General features: G+C 43.0%; 2 protein-coding genes across 4 annotated transcripts in view; both read left to right on the top strand.

The window, feature by feature from the left end:
• The first annotated feature begins 1111 nt into the window (after positions 1 to 1111).
• On the top strand, positions 1112 to 5570 carry LOC135541984 (adaptin ear-binding coat-associated protein 2-like). Of its 2 annotated transcripts, none has more exons than XM_064968525.1 (8): positions 1112 to 1250; positions 2754 to 2854; positions 3000 to 3104; positions 3270 to 3351; positions 3470 to 3578; positions 3700 to 3841; positions 3963 to 4047; positions 4331 to 5570. In XM_064968525.1, the coding sequence occupies exons 1-8, from the start codon at positions 1150 to 1152 to the stop codon at positions 4368 to 4370; spliced, it is 765 nt and encodes a 254-aa protein (XP_064824597.1). In that variant the 5' UTR covers positions 1112 to 1149; the 3' UTR covers positions 4371 to 5570. The 2 variants fall into 2 exon arrangements, with proteins under 2 accessions (XP_064824597.1, XP_064824598.1); XM_064968526.1 differs by lacking the exon at positions 1112 to 1250 and adding an exon at positions 1778 to 1848.
• A 2750-nt stretch (positions 5571 to 8320) lies between these two features.
• Positions 8321 to 19483, top strand: part of LOC135541983 (rootletin-like) — a 31933-nt gene continuing 20770 nt past the window's right edge. The window contains exons 1-18 of one of the 2 annotated variants that reach the window (XM_064968523.1): positions 8321 to 8650; positions 9066 to 9192; positions 9329 to 9474; positions 14937 to 15128; positions 15297 to 15320; positions 15496 to 15579; positions 15703 to 15803; positions 15899 to 16064; positions 16172 to 16278; positions 16411 to 16638; positions 16898 to 16988; positions 17076 to 17162; positions 17261 to 17473; positions 17721 to 17920; positions 18179 to 18361; positions 18472 to 18616; positions 18782 to 18928; positions 19151 to 19381. In XM_064968523.1, the coding sequence (XP_064824595.1) occupies positions 8597 to 8650; positions 9066 to 9192; positions 9329 to 9474; positions 14937 to 15128; positions 15297 to 15320; positions 15496 to 15579; positions 15703 to 15803; positions 15899 to 16064; positions 16172 to 16278; positions 16411 to 16638; positions 16898 to 16988; positions 17076 to 17162; positions 17261 to 17473; positions 17721 to 17920; positions 18179 to 18361; positions 18472 to 18616; positions 18782 to 18928; positions 19151 to 19381 (2526 nt within the window). In that variant the 5' untranslated portion in view covers positions 8321 to 8596. The remainder of the gene's footprint in view (positions 8651 to 9065; positions 9193 to 9328; positions 9475 to 14936; positions 15129 to 15296; positions 15321 to 15495; positions 15580 to 15702; positions 15804 to 15898; positions 16065 to 16171; positions 16279 to 16410; positions 16639 to 16897; positions 16989 to 17075; positions 17163 to 17260; positions 17474 to 17720; positions 17921 to 18178; positions 18362 to 18471; positions 18617 to 18781; positions 18929 to 19150; positions 19382 to 19483) is intronic. The other variant, XM_064968524.1, reaches the window with a different exon arrangement.

Genomic DNA, 19483 nt, shown 5'->3' with positions numbered 1-19483 from the left:
TGAAGTTGATACTGCCAATCTGCCAACTTCTGTCTGTAGCGTCGGAACCGTTTGGGCTAAACACTAATAATAACTCTGGAAAGGTGAGATTCTCACGAACACGTAAATGTTGGTTATTTTGCTCCAGGGTGCCCACAAGCCTCACAAGACTCGTCTGAAGGTAGCGCGGTACCTGTTAAACATTTTTTAAGCATACACTGAGTGTAGGAACACCTGCTCTTTCCATGACATAGAACGACCATGTGAATCCAGGTGAAAGCTATGATCCCGTATTATTGCCACTTTAATCGATGTAAATGAAGGGGAGGAGGGAGACAGGTTAAATGATTTTTAAGCCTTGAGAATATTGAGACATGGATTGTGTATGTGTGGCATTCAGAGGGTGAATGGGCAAGACAAAATATTTAAGTGCCTTTGAACGGGTATGGTAGTAGGTGCCAGGCGCACGGGTTTGAGTGTCTCAAAAACTGCAACGCTGCTGGGTTTTTCACGTTCAAAAGTTTCTCATGTATATCTAGAAAGGTCTACCACCCAAAAGACATCCAGCCAACTTAACACAACTGTGGGGAAAACATGGTATGACAGGAATGATGGAAACAACTTTTTTTCGGTGAACGTTCCATATGACAAAACAAAATATGCTAGACAATGTGGGATCTTTTGTGTCGGTACAATTAATTATGCGAGAATTCTCGGGGCAATAACCATCATGTCGAAGTAAATTTGGGAGTCACTCAATGGCATGTTGTGTGGTCCTCCCACTACGACTGGTCGGGTAAGCATTCAGTTTATTAAAAGTCATATTAAATAAATGTTAATGAACTTCACAGGGTGGTGACAGTGCAAGGTGATGAGCATGATGCGCCTTTCCAATAAATATCGAGGGTCTTCATCTGGTGACATGATAACACATCTCTGGTGTGAAAATTCACATATTGTTTTTATACGGATTTTAGAGTATTCGCCATGAAAACATTTCGCCAATTATTGGATGGAAACGTAGCTTGTCATAAGCACCATAAAAGTTGTCTCTTTGAAAGCTACTGTAGTAATCATCCTCTCCAAGAGAGTCGCTCTTGAGCTGTACAGTGGAAACTGGTTCACCCTCCCCCATGGCAGTTAGAAGTTTGGAAGTTTTAACTTGCCAAAATGGCACTGGCAGACGACAGCGGTTACGAGTCAGTGATCTGTGTAAAGCCAGAGGTTCATGTGTACAAGATCCCACCCCGCGCCACTAACCGTGGATATCGGTGAGTTTTTTTTCCGGCCCGCACTTTGTTAATAAACTTTTTTCTAGCTAACTACTCAAATGTCAACCTGAAGAAGTGGAGAGGATCCATCAAGGTTGTTGCTAGCTAACGTTAGCTTGACATGATTCCGTTATTGAATGCATTAACATGGCGAGAAGATGATAACGTTTTAATGAAATTAGCAAGTTAACTATCTGTTATAATGTGGCACTGTTAGGATCTCTAGCTGGTAGCGCTAGCCAGGTTAGTTACTACTAGTGAGCTAGCTAGGTAAGAGATAACAGTGAAAATAGGCATGTCAGCATTATTTTAAAGCGGTGTGCAATGCTAAACACATCTGCTGTGTCAAATTATTTTACAGGAAACGTTAGCAGGGAGCACGGTACATTCTACGGTGGCTCAAACGTTCAGTCAGTCATGGTACAGTAATGTCACAGCACAATGAGAGAGATGTTTCACCGGATGTATAAATGTGAAGCATCCGTTTGGCGTTTCCACTCACAACATGGTAGTGAACTACTAAATGGTAGTGAGAGGAAGCCCAGTGACCGGCAATGGGAGAAGATGATGAAAATAGATGGATTTTGGCCGACATTCGGTACATTTTCTCATCGATTAAATATTTGAGTTCAATACAGTTTTCTGTTCCCAAAACTAGAACCAGTTACGAACAGAGTGGGCTAAGGTTTGTAGACTTTCCCTAAGTTATTGCGCACTATACATTGTAGGCGTTCCCTAACGGAAATATGCAAATGTCCTGCTAGACCGCGCCGATAGGATCTCGCTAGCTCGTGCTTTGTCCTGCCCACTATTACTCATTTGTTCCTGTTTGACACGGGAGGCTGTGGTCCATCTTGGTTTATTTATAAAATTATTTGGTTAAGTACTGTAGCTAGCTAACAATACAGAGGAAAAGTGTATCTAGTGAAAATCGATCCTGGTTCTTATGTAAAGATATGTAGCTAATACCATTTTATAGCTTGATCCAGGCTGCGTCACATCCGGCCTTGATTGGTAGTCCCATAGGCCCAACGTTGTCTGGGTTTGGCCGTGGTAGGCAGTCATTGTAAATAAGAATTTGTTCTTAACTGACTTGCCTAGTTAATTAAAGGTTAATAAAAATATATGTTATATTATCTAGAGAATAGACAACCAAAATGCTAATGATTCAAGTAGTCTGGTGGGGTGGTGGGTTATTTCTAATAAGAAAAACAAGGATATATCTGCACTTGTGTCAATAATTGTAAATTGTATGCTCTTATATATCAAATAAAAAAATAATACTTCTTTGGTCAACCAAAAAATATACAAATACTCCTGATTTGCTGGGTGAGAGTGTGGTGTTACTTATGTAGCATAAGACTCATTCTGTTGCATAGTTTGAGATTGCACTAATTATTGCATTACACAGTTTGAGTATGGGTTTTTGTGTAGTAGGCCCAATAGCCCTGTAACATAGCTGAGTCGTGACATGCAGGTATGGTGCTTCTCTTTGTTTTTCAGAGCAGCTGACTGGAAGCTGGATGAGCCAGCATGGACCGGCAGGATGAAAATAATATCCATAGGAAAGCTTGCCTATATCAAGCTAGAGGACAAAAACTCAGGTGAACTACTAGATGTTTGACTGTCATGGCTACATCTGCCAGTACTGCTGTTGCGCTCATGTCTTGTACTGGCTGTCACCTTGTCTGCTTCTGATGCATACCATCATATCCAACTTTGAGGCAAACTGAATTCTGTATTTCTTAGGAGAGTTGTTTGCCAAAGCCCCAGTGGAGCAGTATCCTGGGTGTGTGGTGGAGGCAGTCACAGATTCCAGCAGATATTTTGTGGTGCGGATAGAGGATGGCAGTGGTAAGGGGCCTTCACATCAGAAAGACAGCAGCAGAAATGCATCACCATGCAAACTGATATGCTGAAAATATATTTTAGTCTGGTATGGAAGGTTAATTCCAGATTAGTCATTTAAATACAGTATGCTTGTACATCTGTCTTCTCATGCACTTCTGTTTTATATAGGACGACATGCATTTATCGGCCTGGGGTTTGCTGATCGTGGCGACTCCTTTGACTTCAATGTGGCTCTTCAAGACCACTTCAAGTGAGTCAACCTCTCATACCTGTCCTCTCTTTGGTCTGGTATCAATGTCCATTTTCAAAATAGATCTTCACATTGGAGCATGAAGTAAAATCAAACATATGTCTGTCCTTTTCTACAGGTGGGTAAAACAGGAAGGTGAGCTGGCGAAAGAGGAAGCGTCTCAGAGCACAGCACCCAAACTGGACCTAGGCTTTAAAGAGGGCCAGACGATCAAGATCAGCATTGGGGTGAGCATTTGATGTTACAGAAATAGATGGGAAACATGTTGAAAGGAGAGGAGAAACAAAATGAGATGTGAAGAAAAAGTGAGGAAGACATTTAAAATGTAATCATTTTTCTTTGTCTTAGAACATAAAGAAGAAGGATCCAGGTGCCAAGTCTCGGCCCATGGGTAGTGGCCTTCTCCTTCCTCCACCAATGGCTAAGGGTGCAGTCCTTGTATCCCCTCCTGGAGGCCAGCAATCACCTCCACCTACACACACCAACACAGGTGACCTCTTTAGGCTATAGAGCTCAATGATCAAAATGTCCCATTTATCACTGCCCTTTCAGAGCTTAACATGGATAACCTCCCTACATTCTAAATCATCTCTTTGTTTTTACCCCACCAGCTTCTCTTTTAGATTTCGGAGGCCGAGTCCCTGCCGCCCAGTCTACTGCAGACCTGTGGGGAGACTTCACAGCAGCTGGTGCCAGGTCAGTCTTAGAAGAGCTAATGGTTTAGACCAAAGAAGTTGTCAGGCCTTCAGAATGGTGTTGTGGCAAGGGAAACTGACTAGGAATCACAGGGTTACTAGCTCAAATCCCTGATGGGTTCAAGTCTCTCATCCCCTTGAGTGAAGCTTTTAAACAGTTTGGTGATTATGGCGGTGTCCATATTAGCATTTTATTGTCATCCATCCATGTTGTTATTGACATTCTCACATTTGTCATTATCCTCATTATCCTCATCATCCTCTGCATCTCCCCTTCTCCACAGCTCCAGTCAAGACACTGCTAAAGGATGGGTGCAGTTTTAGCTGTGAGATGGACCACATACACACACACTCTCTCACACACTCAGGCTCCTTACATTCCCTGGACAGATTGATTGTGGCAACAGAAATGGGAGGTGGGGGAGGTCTGTCAACTTGACAGGTTGCTTGACACATGATGCTGTACGTTACCTTCACATTTTGCATACCAGATGTATAGATTCAAACTATCAAGTCTGATTGACCAGCACATCCTTTTTAGACACAAAAGACAATATTACTATTTTTTTAGATATTTTAACTATGCAGTCAGAAGTGACACTTCATTTTGTTGTTGAAGTATAGCTATTTTGCTGTCACTTTGACCAGGTGAAAAGTATGTGCATTCCATGTTAATAACACCTTAAGGTGGCGGTCCGCTCATTATCTTTATATGTCCATCCCTCAAAATGTCTCTACATTTTTACAAAAATATTGATGTCAACATCTCGCTATCAACCTTTCCCCTTATCTCTGACCCTTCACCTCATACTACTAACTCCTGCCAGCATCATTCATCATCTCATGGAGTCATCCAATGTTTGATGTAAAGTTTAGTATTTGTATGCCTTTTTTATTTCTGTTGGAGAGGGTGAGGATTTGTCTTATTGTTTTATGTTCAAGTATAACTTGTGTCCCTCACTTTTTTATTTGAGAGAATATGAAGGACCGGTGTGTGTCTTTTCACAAGTTTGGGAGTTGACTCTGCTTCAATGTTGCTCCACACCCTCTTTTAAACTGGCCCCTTGGTTAAGATAAAGTATATTATCTGTCACTATCAGTCTGATATCTGATATCTTGGGCCTGTTAGTATAGCAGCCAGATCAAACCAATGTCTAGTTTGGATTTTGGGAAATATGAGGTGTTAGGTCAGAGAAAGTCAACATTGACAGTGTTTTAGAAGTTAACCAGATAAGTAGAATTCTGGTAGATGTGTGTGATGCGTTTAGTCTTTTCTGTTGTTTGTTTACATATCATAAATCTTTAGCAACCTTTCCTGTCCTTTTTGTTGAGTTTTTCTGTTTGTCATCCTTTATTTTTACCCTTGGAGTGCCTTTTCAGTGCAATGGGGGGAGTTGAGGTTTTGGCTTTAATTTGCGACAAATATTTGCTCCAAGTGACTTTACGCAAATCAAAATCACCTGTATAAAATGTAAAGCAAAATGTTTACTGTAAATAAACCATTCGTTGTTCAGTTCTTCCTTTTATGTTTGCATTGTCAGGTTTGTTCCCATGATACAGGCAATGCAGCAGTGGTAAGCTTGTTTAACACATAGTTAGTTTGACTTTAGACGTGCTCTCCATGACTGGTGTTTGTCTGAAGTATGACATACACAAGCCTCCAACTGTTTTGCTTCAGTGAACAAGAGAGGGAGCTGTGCCAGTGTGTCATCTGACACCAGAATTCAGGATAATGATTGTCTTATTACGGTGTCAAGATTGCCTGGACTAAAACTTGTGTCTGTCACAGTGGTTACTTTGGAGAAGGTGCAAGGGAGAGTAGAGTGAGTTTTATTTTTCAGTGTAATTTTATTTCTCGTTCTGTTATGATATATTGCAACAAACACCGTTCAAAAGTTTGGGGTCACTTAGGAATGTCTGTGTTTATGAAAGAAAAGCCCCCCCAAAAAAGTCAATTAAAATAACAAATGAATCAGAAATACAGTGTAGACATTGATAATGTTGTAAATGACTATTGTAGCTGGAAATTGCAGATTTTTAATGGAATAGCTACATAAGTGTAGCCCATTATCAGAAACCATCACTCCTCACTAATCTCGCAGCAGTTGGCCAATCTGTTTTCAGAACATCTCACACCTACTCTGTTACGGAGTCAGTTGAGTTTGGCTCTTAACATCCATTCCTTTTGGGGATTGTGTGTGGAATTTCCCAAAATATATTCTGATATCCATACAATGTTATTACTTAATTCACATATTGCCCTGACAACAGGACTACTTTATAATTATACTTCATACAGTATTAACGGGGTTCTATACAAATGATCTGTAAGACATATCTGTATTTCCACTTCTGTCTAGACAGGGAGAAGATTATCCATGCTACTGCAATAAATGCAATGCTTGCTTGGCTTCGGTTGATGCCCATTCCACCTGTATGATGTGCCTAGGCTTAGAGCATGGGGCGGCAGCGTAGCCTAGTGGTTAGATCATTGGACTAGTGACCGAAAGGTTGCAAGTTCAAATCCCCGAGCTGACACAGTACAAAATCTGTTGTTCTGCCCCTGAACAGTCAGTTAACTTACTGTTCCTAGGCTGTCATTGAAAATCATTGAAAATAAGACATATCTGTATTTGTTCTTAACTGACTTGCCTAGTAAAATGTAAAAAATGCCATTCATTCTGTGGATTCCCCCCTTCAGTAGCATTTATTGTGCTACTTGCCTACGTGAAGCATGATGGAGACAAACTCTAGAGGCACTGGGAGCGCAGCAGGCCTGCCCTCCAAGAAAGACAGGACCTACTCTGGATGAGTTGGAGGCCCAGGCAGCCTCTCTGTCCCAGCAGCTCCGCTCTCTCAGCTCAAAAGGCTCAGCTGAAGACTTAAGACAGGATCTTGATGCTATCTCCATCCTTGCTGGTAATAGCATATGTTTTTGTAATGCAAGGACTCTCTAGTTTGGATACCACTGCTACAGTTTTACAGAGACATTTCAGGGATACAGCAGAGAGTTTGGCTAAAACTGCCAAATGTATTAATACACATGCTTTACCAGCTAGTAGAACACTGACCCACACCCAGATTCATTACCCAGCTTAAACCAGTTTGACCTGTAATAGGCTATAGGCCTACCCCAGGTCCAGGAAGACCTAGCTGGTTAAAGTGCTTATTGGAACAGTAGCTCTACTGGTAATTGCTTAGTAATAAAGGACCACTTAAGGCCAGGAGTTTTTACTCTCTGCATGACCTGACAAGGGAAAATGCTGTGCCCTTAGTTGTAGGCCATAATATATTAGTTATGATTAACCTAATACTATGTTTCCAAATTAATTTATTCACAAAGATTAACATTCAGATCAAGCTCAATATAGTATCTAGTACCCTTGAATGTAGTATCTAGTACCCTTGCCTCCATACAATGCAGCACTGCCGGGAAACCACAAGAGTAAGACATGAGAAATTGAATTATGTGTGACATTTAACATTGTTCAAATATACAATAGTTTTGCGGCAGAATATAATGGTTGAATATTTGATGCACATCTCCTTTCAAAATGAGAGCATGCTGAAAGTTGTGGGCCTGTGGTTAAGGCTGGGCTTTGTGAATAGAGGGGTCTGGTATTGGCATTCTGAGTCCTTCTCTTTTGTGGGCATGTCTGTTACCATGGTATTTCAAGCATTGAAGTGATGTGGTAGGGAAGGTGTTCGAACTGGGCCACCAGATACTGTAAAGTGGATCAAATCGTTTGTTTTCCCCCTTCTTGTTGATTATGGTGGGTGTTTAATTATTGCAACATTATAAACACTGACTTGTCACATTCACAGGAGAGTGGATCATGCATGTCCCTTAACGTACCATCGTCATCTTTATTCTGTGTAGCCCAACTCTTCTTTGGCACATATTCTATAATATGACTGAAGAAACTATGTCATTGATAGGAATGATGAATGGACACAGACAGCCTTGTTAAAAAACGTCAGAGCTCATCGCGCAGGGTCTGTGAAATAAATTATATTATTGTGTGCCCTACAAATATCCTACATTGATTTAGTTGATATCATCAACATGTGCAGCTCATTTTTAATCCAATAATACTGTGTATTTTGTTTAATTGTAATTGAGTGTAACTATTTTATGAAGGACATGGCTATCTAATTAAACTGCAAGGGTGGCTAGGGGAAGAATAGGAATTGAAAGCTCTCCTCGTGGAGGAGGGAGGGGGAATTTACAGTCTTGCTAATCCCCTTGTCCTCAATCTATCTCCGACAGTCCCGTAGAGGATGGAGCAGGACGCACCTGTGGGACGTGGGATAAATCCTGAGATTCCAACAAACTCACAACTTTCTGTACAGCAGACATATTTTTTTGTTTTATAGTTGCTAGTGTGTCGTTCATTTAGATACGAATTTAACCGCGTGCATCCGTTAATTTTGATCTAAATCGAACGGTTAATCCTATTTGAAAACGCTACCAGCGCACGGGACTGGAGCGGAACGTTTATTTTTCGTCTCTTTCTTGCAGTTTTTGGATTAAAACCAACCGTTTCTCAATGAGCGACACGGAAAATTACAGCTCGGATTCCAAATTGGAATCTGTAATACAGGTCATGTCATGGCTCGTGCACGATGCACTTCTATGTATCGTTGTTTTTAGCATGTATTGATATTCTTCTGTAAATAATTTATTGTAAAGCTTTATAGAAATATCAATAGGCTACCCAATATGTTATAAGTATGTAGCCTCGTTGTAATTACAATAGACGTCTTCACTGAGGATGCTGATGGTTTGACACTTCGACAGAGATGCCATGAAATCTGCTCTCTGTGTTATGAAAGTGTATGTATGCGTGCTCTGCAGAGTGTGAGGTCAGTGTTCTATTCTGAACGCAGCTCTCTGGTAGACAGGAGTGACTGCTGAGAAGCCACCTGTCCTCGTGGCACTGTGATCTGCAGGGCCCTTAGTTTTAGTCTGTCTCTGAGGAGATTAACTATAACTATGTGTCTTTGTCTCCCTGCCAGAGGGTGGAGGAGAGTGTGCTGTCTGAGGAGAAGAGGCTGACGGTCCGAGGCGCCTCCCCAGAAGACCCAACTACGTGTCTACCTGCACGGGTACGAAAGATTGTCACCAAGAACCTCAACGAGAGCTGTGAGTAGCCAACCATCGGATTACTCTACTTTGAATGCATCTGTGATATTTTAGTGTCCTGAATATTGAACAAAGCACTGTGCTCTTCATTAACGCAATTGGTTGTCTGGCACTCTCTCTCCCCACCCCACCCCAGCACCAGGAACCAGGTTCTCAGTGATGTCTGTCCAAGAGGAGAACCGGGTGCTGCAGGTAGAGCTGGGAAGGCTGGAAGACCTGCTGGCCCATAGCAAGGCGGACCGCGATGAGCTGGCTATCAAATATAGTGCAATCAGCGAGAGGGTAAGAGACAGAGAAGAGGAGGAAGAAGACCAGTAAGTAAAATATATAAAATTAGATTATCCAGGAAAAGATAACAGGATTGGATGTGAAGCACATAACAAAATGGAGGTTGAGAGAGAGAGAATTGAGGCATTTTGTGGGGATTAGTTAGTGAGTTGTCTTCTTAATTATTAGTTTGGACTGGTTGTATTACAACACTAACCTGGCTTCGAGAGGCCATACATGTGGTGGGTTTAAATGCTTGACCCACCATTGTGGTCTCTAATCTTTCCCGTAAAGGAATAGTAGGTTGAGTTGCCATACACCTGGCACTGTGAAGACCAAGCAGGCCACAGTCAAAGGGACATTTGACAGGCACATATAACAAATACCAATTTACACCATTCCCAATGTTCCTTTCATTATTTTCTTTGTCTGCTCTGGAGAATTTTGTCCATCTCCTTGGTTACAGGGACAGGAATGAAGTGAAGTGGCATGTTGCTATGGCGTTTGTCACCCCTGGTGATTGTAAACAGGGGCTTTAGTGGGGAACAGAGGGGGGTCAGGCTAGAGGGGGAGACTCGTTAGTATGGCGTTAGAATTTAGCCTTACTAAATGCGGGTGAACATCAAAGATTATTAGCCAAAACACAAACAGGAAATATCTACCATGTTATCTTTAATCAGTTTTCTTCATGGTGACAATGATTTGGCTAGCCTGCAGTTAAAATGCATAAAAAAAGGTTAAATAAAGGTTAAATGAAAATATATCTTCTGACAAATGAGACTACTGTAAATGTACCTCTACTATATCATGAATACACGTCACTGCTTAATGGCTAAATGTAGAATACAGAGAGGCTTATCTGTATAGATACCGTTGTTGGGACCTGTTGGGGAGGTTCTTATAGAGACAGGTTTGTGTTTACTACCGAACTGGGGTGTTCTCCATGGAGAGGCCATCATAAACAAAACAAATGGTGTATGAATTACCATGCCTGGTTTTGCCAATGTAGCAAAACTGGGCCTGCCATATGGAACCAGGTGGCTGCCAAAAGGTTGAATGTATATATAGTTAGAATCGTAAAACAAATCATACGTAAATTGTTAGGAATGTAAGAAAAGCTATGCATGAAACGTAATTAGTTCTTTAAACGTACAGACCCTATGCTATGACTATGAATGAACATTTACAAGTTCAATTCTTACTTTACGTCTCCCTTGACTCAGTTACTGATATACCTACAAACTTTTGTTAGGAATGTGGCATCTGCAAAGGACATGAACCGAACGTCGCTATTTGAAGTTAGATAGTCAATCAAGCAACTCTAGCCCAGATGTTAGAGTTGCTTTACAGCTTCCCGTTTCATTTCCAAAATAAAAGTCTAGAGCATGTTTTAGAACGGCATTCCATAGCACTGTTATACCAGTAGGTGACGTAGTATTGGCTTGGGCCTTCAGAAAATGACTTGTGAGAGAATGAAACTATAAAGCCACAGAAGACCGTGTCTAGAATAACCGCCTGAGCTGCATAATAGGAAGTAAATATGATTTAGGAGAGGCCTATTCCACTATCTAAACATCCCATGCTGTTGTGTGTTATTTAATGGCCATATTATTGTATATTTAATATTTATAGCAGCGTGGGGCTACTGTGGTGATCATGAAACCGAATGAATCTCACTTTTTCCAGTATTTGGGAGCACGGATTGTAGGACTTAAATTAGGCTTGTTATAGCCATTTGCGTTGCACAACCCCATCACGCAGAGGCTATATCCATATCAATAAATGAGACGAAACAAAATATGGATTAAGTCTTGGCTATAACCTGTCCTGAGCGAAATAGCCAAGGGGCCCCAAATGGTCAAGACTATCTATAGCCTATTCTTATTGCCAGATCTGTTTTCACTATCAGCCACTGCATGTGCTTCTTGTGCTACTATTTGGTTGAACATTTATTTAGAAGCATTTTAAGGGTAGGCCTATAATAAATAGTTATAAAACACAAATACAGTTCTAAAATGATTCCGCAAGACACCAGTTCCACACATCAGTAGTTTTGGAATTGTTAGGTTAGATTACTCGTTGGTTATTACTGCATTGTCGGAACTAGAAACTGGACATGTTTTTACATTTTGTATGTTGCCGTAGTATAGGACCAATACCGTGTGGAGCCTACTAAAAGAGGTAGGCAAACATTCACTCTTATCATTCATTTGCATTACAAACAGTTGTTCTGTGATAGTATTGACTAGAGGTCGACCGATTAATCGGAATGGCCGATGAATTAGGGCCGATTTCAAGTTTTCATAACAATCGGAAATCTGTATTTTTGGACACCGATTTTGCTGATTTAAAAAATAAATAATTTAAAATAACTTAAAATCTTTATTTAACTAGGCAAGTCAGTTAAGAAAACATTCTTATTTTCAATGACGGCCTAGGAACGGTGGGTTAACTGCCTCGTTCAAGGGCAGAACGACAGATTTTCACCTTGTCAGCTCGGGGGATTCAATCTTGCAACCTTACAGTTAACTAGTCCAATGCTCTAACCACCTGCCTCTCATTGCACTCCAAGAGGAGCCTGCCTGTTACGCAAATGCAGTAAGCCAAGGTAAGTTGCTAGCTAGCATTAAACTTATCTTATAAAAAACAATCAATCAATCAATCATAATCACTAGTTAACTACACATGGTTGATGATATTACTAGTTTATCTAGCGTGTCCTGCATTGCATATAATTGATGCAGTGCGTATCGTTGCTCCAATTGGTACCTAACCATGAACATCAATGCCTTTCTTAAAATCAATACACAGAAGTATATATTTCTAAACCTGCATATTTAGCCTAAAGAAATCCAGGTTAGCAGGCAATATTAACCAGGTAAATTGTGTCACTTTTCTTGCGTTCATTGCATGCAGAGTCAGTATATATGCAACAGTTTGGGTCGCATAATTTGCCAGAATTGTATGTAATTATGACATAACATTGAAGGTTGTGCAATGTAACAGGAATATTTCGACTAATGGATGCCACCCCTTAGATAAAATACGGAACGGTTCCGTATTTCACTGAAAGAATAAATGTCTTGTTTTTGAGATGATAGTTTCTGGATTCGACCATATTAATGACCTAAGGCTCGTATTTCGGGGTGTTATTATGTTATAAGTAAGTCTAGGATTTGATAGAGCAGTCTGACTGAGCGAGGGTAGACAGCAGCAGGCTCGTAAGCATTCATTCAAACAGCATTTTCATGCGTTTTGCCAGCAGCTCTTCGTTGTGCGTCAAACATTGTGCTGTTTATGACTTCAAGCCTATCAACTCCCGAGATTAGGCTCATGTAACCGATGTGAAATGGCTAGCTAGTTAGCGGGGTGCGCGCTAATAGCGTTTCAAACGTCACTCGCTCTGAGACTTGGAGTAGTTGTTTCCTTTGCTCTGCATGGGCAACGCTGCTTTGAGGATGGCAGTTGTCGTTGTGTTCCTGGTTCGAGCCCAGGTAGGGGCGAGTAGAGGGACGGAAGTTATACTGTTACACTGGCAATACTAAAGTGCCTATAAGAACATCCAATAGTCAAAGGTTAATGAAATACAAATGGTATAGAGAGAAATAGTCCTATAATTCCTATAATAACTACAACCTAAAACTTCTTACCTGGGAATATTGAAGACTCATGTTAAAAGGAACCACCAGATTTCATATGTGCTCATGTCCTGAGCAAGGAACTTAAACGTTAGCTTTCTTACATAACACATATTGCACTTTTACTTTCTTCTCCAACACTTTGTTTTTGCCTTATTTAAACCAAATTGAACATGTTTCATTATTTATTTGAGGCTAAATTGATTTTATTGATGTATTATATGAAGTTAAAATAAGTGTTCATTCAGTATTGTTGTAATTGTCATTATTACAAATAAATGTAAAAAAATCATCCGATTAATCGGTATCAGCTTTTTTGGTCCTCCAGTAATCGGTATCGGTATCGGCGTTGAAAAATCATAATCGGTCGACCTCTAATATTGACATCACTTTTACAATAGCCTATGAAGGCACGCAGCTTACTTTATCGCCCCTCCCTGCTCTCTTGCTATAACATGTGTGTTGCTCTCTGTTACGAATCCCTTTGGCCCTGCAGTCTAGTGGAGATGGAAACGAGACCCGTAACATATCTCATGCAAATCATAAGTGAAAAGGAACAGTGAGCACTGATAACAGACAACCTAATTCTACTGTCAAACACTTAAGGTTTATTGTTCAAACACATGGTAATGGGTGGTGTGGGGGGGGGGGCTGAGCTGGACCCAAGGAAAGAACTAATATATATCAACAAAAAAACTAAGGTAGTCTAGCCTGCTTCATGAACAGCTCGCTAACTAACCAATAAAATACAGTGGGTGGTCCGCCCAGTTTTAACTAGGGTTCTTAGACAAAGTTGTCCTACAGGTAACGTATGGCCATGGGCGACTTGGTTCAGTATCCCCTTTTCCCACCAACAAACAGTCATACACCACAACAATACATACTCACATAATAATGGACAAATGTGACATGTAGGCACAAAAACAAAAGAGAGATAGTTCGAGAGACGACTGATTGGGTTTCTTTTAAACCAAGGGAAAGGGGTTGTGACTGGGTAAGGGAAAAGGAGCAGGTGTGTCTTTAGATTGGCGACTGATTAGCAACTGATGACTGCCACATGTGACTAGGGTAGGAGAGAACACATATACACACAGGATACCTGTATCCGTAACACTCTCTGAATGGGCATTTACTCTTATTCGCGGCAGATTGTAATTGGCTACTGTCATTTCACACCAGCTATGAATATAGTTGGATTTAGTTTGCTTTTCTGAAACTCCAATAGAAAATGTTGCACACCTGGAGATGTGGAGGCTTGGCTTACTGTAGATTATGCTCATTGCGTAGTGTCACAAATTCGACTAATGCAGCCTATAGTTGTAGTAATTGATGTTTACATTATGAAGCCTGTGAGAATCTTTGATGTCCTACTCGTGCTCATTCTGTTAGGTGTAGGTCTACCGCAGCTATGGCTGCATTTCAGATACACTTGTATGTCATAGTAGGACCAATCTCTTGTTTTATTAAGACTCTATAAAGCAATACTAGTTGTGCCCCCCATGGATTTAAAATGCCCCCTCAGGCATTTCATCCTGGAGCTGTGCCTGGAGGCCTGCTTACAACCCCTCAATCACAGGGGTCTAACAAACCATTTGGTTCCTGATAGGGTTAGGTAGATGCAAATGGAATCATCTTGCTCCTTGCAATAATTAATTATGCATTTATAACAGAGAATTATGGTAAAACATTTCAGCATATCTTATTTGACTTTCTAGGTCCGACCACATAGCATACCTTGCAATCCCTAAGAAAAACAGTAAGCAACAGGGGTTACAGTGTGACTCCCCCTGTGCCACATCACCCCCTCAACCTCTCTGTTATGTGTTTTAATCTACGTAGCTAGAGCATGCGCTCTGCCTGGAGACGGGTGACGGGGAGCAGGATTCACCAGAGTCTCGCAGCCTGGCTCAGCAGAACGTGGACCTGCGCCGGCGTCTGGATGAGGAGCAGGCGGCCTACAAGCGTAAACTCACAGCCTACCAGGAGGGCCAGCAGAGACAGGCTCAGCTGGTGCAGAAGCTGCAGGCCAAGGTATCACACTATGATGCATTTGTTTCCGTTCACCTCCATTTCATTTGGAGGGTAAAGAGTGTTTTACTAGTTCATTTGTAAGTCCGTAATTGTCTGCCAACCTTGTTAACAGGTTGAGCCTAATGGCGTGTTTTTTTGTGTTTTTTATTTACTTTATTTTTATTGAAGAACACACAAATGAACACAAAACAGGTAATGGCTGTGTTTTTTTATGGTTTTAATTTGGGAAGTGAGTTCATGAACCTCATAGATGTCTTCCTGTATGACATCACTGCCTTACATACTCTCCTACTAAGAATGAAACATTTTATGATGACAAATAGGAACTGACGCTGCTTATCTAATGTAACTGTGTCGTCCCCTCCAGGTCCTGCAGTACAAGAAGAGGTGTGGAGATCTAGAGCAGACTCTAGTGGAGAAGTCCTCGGAGCTGGAGCAGCACAGACTGAGTGTTCGTACTGCTCCACACCACTATGGAGACATTCTGAAACAACTAACCATGCATTTAGTTACAGCAGTGAGTTCATCTACAATTCACATTGGATGCGTAACTGTGATTCTTATTTCTCTTTAGGGTCGTTGTGATCTGTCCAGCAACAGTCACCGCGGAGAAGAGGTGGATCTATGCTGCGACTTGGAAAATGCTCTGATCCGGTTGGAGGAGGAGCAGCAAAGGTTAGTGATTGTAATCTGCCTGGGCCAATCAGTAATGAAACTAATGGCATACAGAATTCAATGCAATTGATGCAATGCCGTGTTATGTTCCACAGGAGCAGCAGTCTGTCTGCAGTGAACGCCATGCTGAGAGAGCAGTTGGAGCAGGCAGGACTGGCCAATGAGGCACTCAGCCAGGACATACGCAGGCTCACTGCTGATTGGTCTAAATCCAGGGAGGAGCTGGAGCAGAGGGAGTCTGATTGGAGGAGGGAGGAGGAGGTGGGTATTAGAAATGTTTTTTTTTTGCGGATGGCTGTTTTAATATTTTATATAAGAAACACTTTTCTTATTTTCTGTCACATACCATTTCACAATTTCTCTCTTAGTCTTTCCACAGTTATTTCAGCAGTGAGCACAGTCGTCTACTGTGTCTATGGCGACAGGTGGTGGGCTTCCTTAGGCAGGTGTCTGAGCTGAAGAGCGCTACAGAGAGGTCAGAACAACTAACTGCACAACACACTGCTCAAATGGACCTCATTTTATATTGTGAAGTTGCCACAACATTTGTGCTCTATGGAATTTTTATTCTTTCATATTTCGCCCTTGGCCCCTTTCCCCCTGCCAGAGACCTGTCTGACATGCGTAATGAGCTGGTACAGACCTCCCACTCTATCCAGTCATCTTGCTCCAGCCTGTCCTCCACGATGCGCAACCGGGAGGGAGGGGCGGCCCTGGCTTTGGAGCGGGAGGTGGCGCTGCGGGGGCAGCTGGAGCTGCAGCTCAGAGAACGGGTGGCTGAGATGATGAGCCTGCAGACCAGAACAGACGCAGAGAGGGCCGAGCTCAACGCCAGGTCAGGGACAGAGTTGAACACTCTGCTCAGTCATTGGCAGTGTCTCAAATGGCACCTTACATAGAACACTACTTTTGACCAGAGCCCTATGGGACTCCGACACTGTCTGTCTCTCTGTGTTTACTGAGTGGCAGCCTGGTCTGTCTGGTGGCGGTAAATCAAGAGGGTGAAGTGTAATGTGCATCTTAGAGATTCAATGGTGTGTGTGTGTGCGCGTGTGTGTGTGTGTGCGTGCGTGTGTGTGTGTGTGTGTGGTCAGACTGTCAGATGCAGTGCAAGAGTGGGAGAGGCTGAAGGGGCAGACTGAGGAGAGAGACAGAGACATGGCCTCTCTGACCAGGAAACTGGAGGTGAGATTGGCCTGTGTGACCCCAGCATAGAAACTCCCTGTAGCCATTAGCCATCATACCCCTCACTATGGTTCTATCCTCCTACAGGAGCAGAATGGCAACGATGAGACAGACATGCAGGTGATGAGAGCTCATACTGAAACACTGCTGGACACACTGAGAGACATCGCACAGGTACAGCAGTCTCTCACTTATACACATGCACGCGCACACACACATACACACACACACAGCAAACTTTGACCAACCTCCACATTTAAACCCCTCTCTAGACTGTCCTGTCCGATGGGGACTCGTCATCAGAGGCAGACCAGGAGAACACCGGAGCTCCTCTATTGGCTCTGCTCCGTGGCTCCTCCCCTCACCGCTCCTCGTCATCACGGCGATCCATCTCTCCCAGGCGCTACTCCTCGTTGGCACCCGTCCCAGAAGCCAGCCTGTCTGCCCTGCGCTCTGCTGTCAACAGCAGACATCTCCAGCTGCAGGTACCCTGTCCCTCTGCTGCAGCTGGACACATTAAAACATCTTCTACTATCTAAGTGGTTTTACTGTAGTCATTCCCTGGGATTGGGAATTGAAGCTTCTTCTAGCCTGCTTTATTACAATGTTACATTGTCCAACTTTCCTATACAAACATTTCCTATAAAAGTTGTCTTGTCTCTTAATTCCTCTGTATCACTTTCAGCATCCAGTGTTCAGTGTCCCACTCTGTCCTCTCTCTCTGGTCCACAGGAGGTCCGGGGGTGCCTGTCCTCTGCCCATTCATCATTGCAGACACTGCGCAGACAGCTCGCAGAGGCGGAGTCAGCCAAGCGAGAGGCAGACCAGCGCAGTCGGACCCTGCAAGGAGAGAGGGATGGATTTCAGATAGAAAAAGACACCACGCAGAGAGAGAGAGAACGTCTGAAGCAAGACAGAGACACACTGGCTAGGTACAACCAGCAGACTTATAAAACAACTTGGGTGATGGAAAACCCTTTAGCACCAGGAACTGTCTTCCCTCAGTGCACTGGTTAAAGAGCAGGCCTTCGTGTGCATGGAGAGAGGAGTAGCTAATGCTACATATATTATAAGCACTAGCAGTTCAATTTATTTTGAGGAAGCGCACATCTATCCTTTCATACAGTTTTACAGAAATCTCTAATCACCATGTCCTGTTGTCCTCTGTGTCTGTGTGTCTGTCCTCTCAGCGAGAAGATGGCTGTGGAGAAGGCAGCCCAGACAGCTTTGATCAACGCCCAGATCCTGCAAATGGACTGTGAAAAGCTGCAGCAGGCCGTGACGTTGGCCCAGAGAGAGAGGGATCACGAGAAAGAGGAGAAGGAGGCCGTACTGCAGGAGAGAGACCGAGCCAAGGCTGAGACCGAACGAGTGTGAGTGAGAGAAGAAATCAGCTAAAACAATTGTTGTTGATAGGGTGTGTGAATGGAAAACAAAACCTGTGGTCATGTCTCTGTGTCTAACGCTGTCGCTGACCCCACAGTCAGAAGCAGTGGGAGCAGAGTGAGAGCCGGGCGTCTGTCCAGCGAGGGGAGCTGTCTGTAGTGAGAGAGACCCACCACCAGGCGGAGGTAGAGAAGCAGCTGCTGGAGGGGGAGAAGGCCCAGCTCACTGAGGCTCTGAACCGGGTAAGACACACAGACAGACACGGATGATATCACTCAAACTCTCTGGATCCTCTTGTTTGGATGTTACTATTTGTTCCTCCTTTGACTTCCACTCCTTGAAAGTTCATCCCTTAAAATTTCACCCATCCTCTCTCTGTTCTGTATGTTTTCTCCTCTCTACCACAGGCTGAGAGCAGTAATGCAGAGCTCTCTCTGCTGGTCAATAAGCTTCACTCTGAGGAGGCTGCCCTCCAAGACTCTCTGGCCAAGATGGGCAGCATGAACGAGGGCCTGGCCCAGGACAAGTCTGACCTCAACTCCATCATCTGCCAGGTAAGACACAGTGGGACCAACACCTTGATCAACATGTGACTAACACTTGTGGGTGAAGTCATATAGGACTGATGCAAGAGTAACCATCAAAACAAAGCATCTCTCTGGCCTATTCTATAGGATAGGTATCATGGTATGCCTTCCTGGACCTCTTCAATTGAGGCCTTCCTCACCCGTTCACATTCTCATACGTGTCCATGTTTCTCTCGCTGTCTCTCTCAGCTGGAGGAGGAGAAGGCCCATCTGCAGGCCCAGAAGCGTGAGGCGGAGCAGGAGAAGCTGACCATCAGAGATGAGCTGGTCCGAGTGGAGCAGGACAGACTAGAGCTGGACACCGCCCGCCTCGCCCTCCACCAATCACTGCAAGAGTCCGAGCTGAGCAGAGTGGTAATGGAGGCGGAGCTTCAGAGTCTCCGGGCAGATAGAGTGAAGCTGCAGGACAAAGTCACTCAGGTAAATGATGAGTCTCCACTCTGAATGGGAAAGTGGCATATGATAATGTGTCTTCTCAGCAAGAAAGAGCTTCAGTAATTTACAAAGCATGATCATCACTGA

This window comes from Oncorhynchus masou, chromosome 6 (assembly GCF_036934945.1).
Source record: "Oncorhynchus masou masou isolate Uvic2021 chromosome 6, UVic_Omas_1.1, whole genome shotgun sequence".
NCBI lineage: Eukaryota > Metazoa > Chordata > Actinopteri > Salmoniformes > Salmonidae > Oncorhynchus > Oncorhynchus masou.
This window is presented reverse-complemented; position numbering and strand designations above follow the sequence as displayed.